The 2,374-nt window shown below is 40.3% G+C and overlaps 1 protein-coding gene across 1 annotated transcript in view; it reads left to right on the forward strand.

Moving 5' to 3' along the window:
- The window catches only part of LOC110450966 (GATA zinc finger domain-containing protein 14-like), a gene marked incomplete at its 3' end in the record, with an annotated part of 3,068 nt that extends 703 nt beyond the window's left edge, over positions 1–2,365 (forward strand). The window contains exon 2 of the mRNA XM_021498781.1: positions 879–2,365. Coding sequence (XP_021354456.1) covers positions 879–2,365 — 1,487 coding nt within the window. The remainder of the gene's footprint in view (positions 1–878) is intronic.
- Positions 2,366–2,374: the final 9 nt, after the last annotated feature.

Consider the following 2,374-nt stretch of genomic DNA (forward strand, 5'->3'; position numbering starts at 1 on the left):
CAGAGTAACACATAGCTACACAGAGTAACACATAGTTACACAGAGTAACACATAGCTACCAAGAGTAACACATAACTACCCAGAGTAACACATAGTTACACAGAGTAACACATAGTTACACAGAGTAACACATAGCTACCCAGAGTAACACATAGCTTCCCAGAGTAACACATAGTTACACAGAGTAACACATAGTTACCCAGAGTAACACATAGCTACACAGAGTAACACATAGTTACATAGAGTAACACATAGCTACCCAGAGTAACACATAGTTACACAGAGTAACACATAGCTACCCAGAGTAACACATAGCTTCCCAAAGTAACACATAGTTACACACAGTAACACATAGCTACCCAAAGTAACACATTGCTACCCAGAGTAACACATAATTACATAGAGTAACACATAGCTACTCAGAGAAACACATAGTTACACAGAGTAACACATAGCTACACAGAGTAACACATAGCTACCCAGAGTAACACTTGTTACACAGACTTTTTCAGGTATTCTACCTAGAGCCTGACGGAGCTACATTGATATCAGCCTGACGGAGCTACACTGATATCAGCCTGACGGAGCTACACTGATATCAGCCTGACGGATTTGCACTGATATCAGCCTGACGGAGCTGCACTGATATCAGCCTAATGACTTCCAGTTGCTGTTGTGACACATGCTGGTTGTTGTTTTATTTACCGTAATAACCAGGCTCGACAAATGCCATACAGAGACTGACGTGCAGCACTCAGTGTAGTTCTGCTGGGTTTCATCGTGGAAGGTAGCAAGTCACTAGATGATCTCAGAAGTACAACATTGGCCCACAATAATGATCTCAGAAGTAAAACATTGGCCCAAAATAATGATCTCAGAAGTACAACATCGGCCCACAATAATGATCTCAGAAGTACAACATTGGCCCACAATAATGATCTCAGAAGTACAACATTGGCCCAAAATAATGACAACAGAGGTACAACATTGGCCCACAATAATGATCTCAGAAGTACAACATTGGCCCACAATAATGACAACAGAAGTACAACATCGGCCCACAATAATGATCTCAGAAGTACAAAATTGGCCCACAATAATGATCTCAGAAGTACAACATCGGGCCACAATAATGACAACAGAAGTACAACATTGGCCCACAATAATGACAACAGAAGTACAACATCGGCCCACAATAATGATCTCAGAAGTACAACATTTGCCCACAATAATGATCTCAGAAGTACAACATTGGTCCACAATAATGATCTCAGAAGTACAACATTGGCCCACGATAATGATCTCAGAAGTACAACATTGGCCCACAATAATGATCTTAGAAGTACAACATCGGCCCACAATAATGACAACGGAAGTACAACATTGGCCCACAATAATGACAACAGAAGTACAACATCGGCCCACAATAATGACAAAAGAAGTACAACATTGGCCCACAATAATGATCTCAAAAGTACAACATCGATCCACAATAATGAGAACAGAAGTACAACATCGGCCCACAATAATGACCTCAGAAGTACAACATTGGCCCACAATAATGATCCCAGAAGTACAACATTGGCCCACAATAATGATCTGAGAAGCACAACATCGGCCCACAATAATGATCTCAGAAGTACAACATTGGTCCACAATAATGATCTCAGAAGTACAACATTGGCCCACAATATTGATCTCAGAAGTACAACATCGGCCCACAATAATGACAAAAGAAGTACAACATTGGCCCACAATAATGATCTCAAAAGTACAACATTGACCCACAATAATGAGAACAGAAGTACAACATCGGCCCACAATAATGACCTCAGAAGTACAACATTGGCCCACAATAATGATCTTAGAAGTACAACATCGGCCCACAATAATGACAACAGAACTACAACATTGGCCCACAATAATGATCTCAGAAGTACGACATTGGCCCACAATAATGATCTCAGAAGTACAGCATTGGCCCACAATAATGATCTCAGAAGTACAACATTTGCCCACAATAATGATCTCAGAAGTACAACATTGGCCCACAATAATGATCTTAGAAGTACAACATCGGCCCACAATAATGACAACAGAAGAACAACATTGGCCCACAATAATGATCTCAGAAGTACAGCATTGGCCCACAATAATGATCTCAGAAGTACAACATTTGCCCACAATAATGATCTCAGAAGTACAACATTGGTCCACAATAATGATCTCAGAAGTACAACATTGGCCCACAATAATGATCTCAAAAGTACAACATTGATCCACAATAATGAGAACAGAAGTACAACATCGGCCCACAATAATGACAACAGAAGTACAACATTGGCCCACAATAATGATCTCAGAAGTACAACAT

Source organism: Mizuhopecten yessoensis, unplaced genomic scaffold (genome assembly GCF_002113885.1).
Source record: "Mizuhopecten yessoensis strain PY_sf001 unplaced genomic scaffold, ASM211388v2 scaffold5565, whole genome shotgun sequence".
NCBI lineage: Eukaryota > Metazoa > Mollusca > Bivalvia > Pectinida > Pectinidae > Mizuhopecten > Mizuhopecten yessoensis.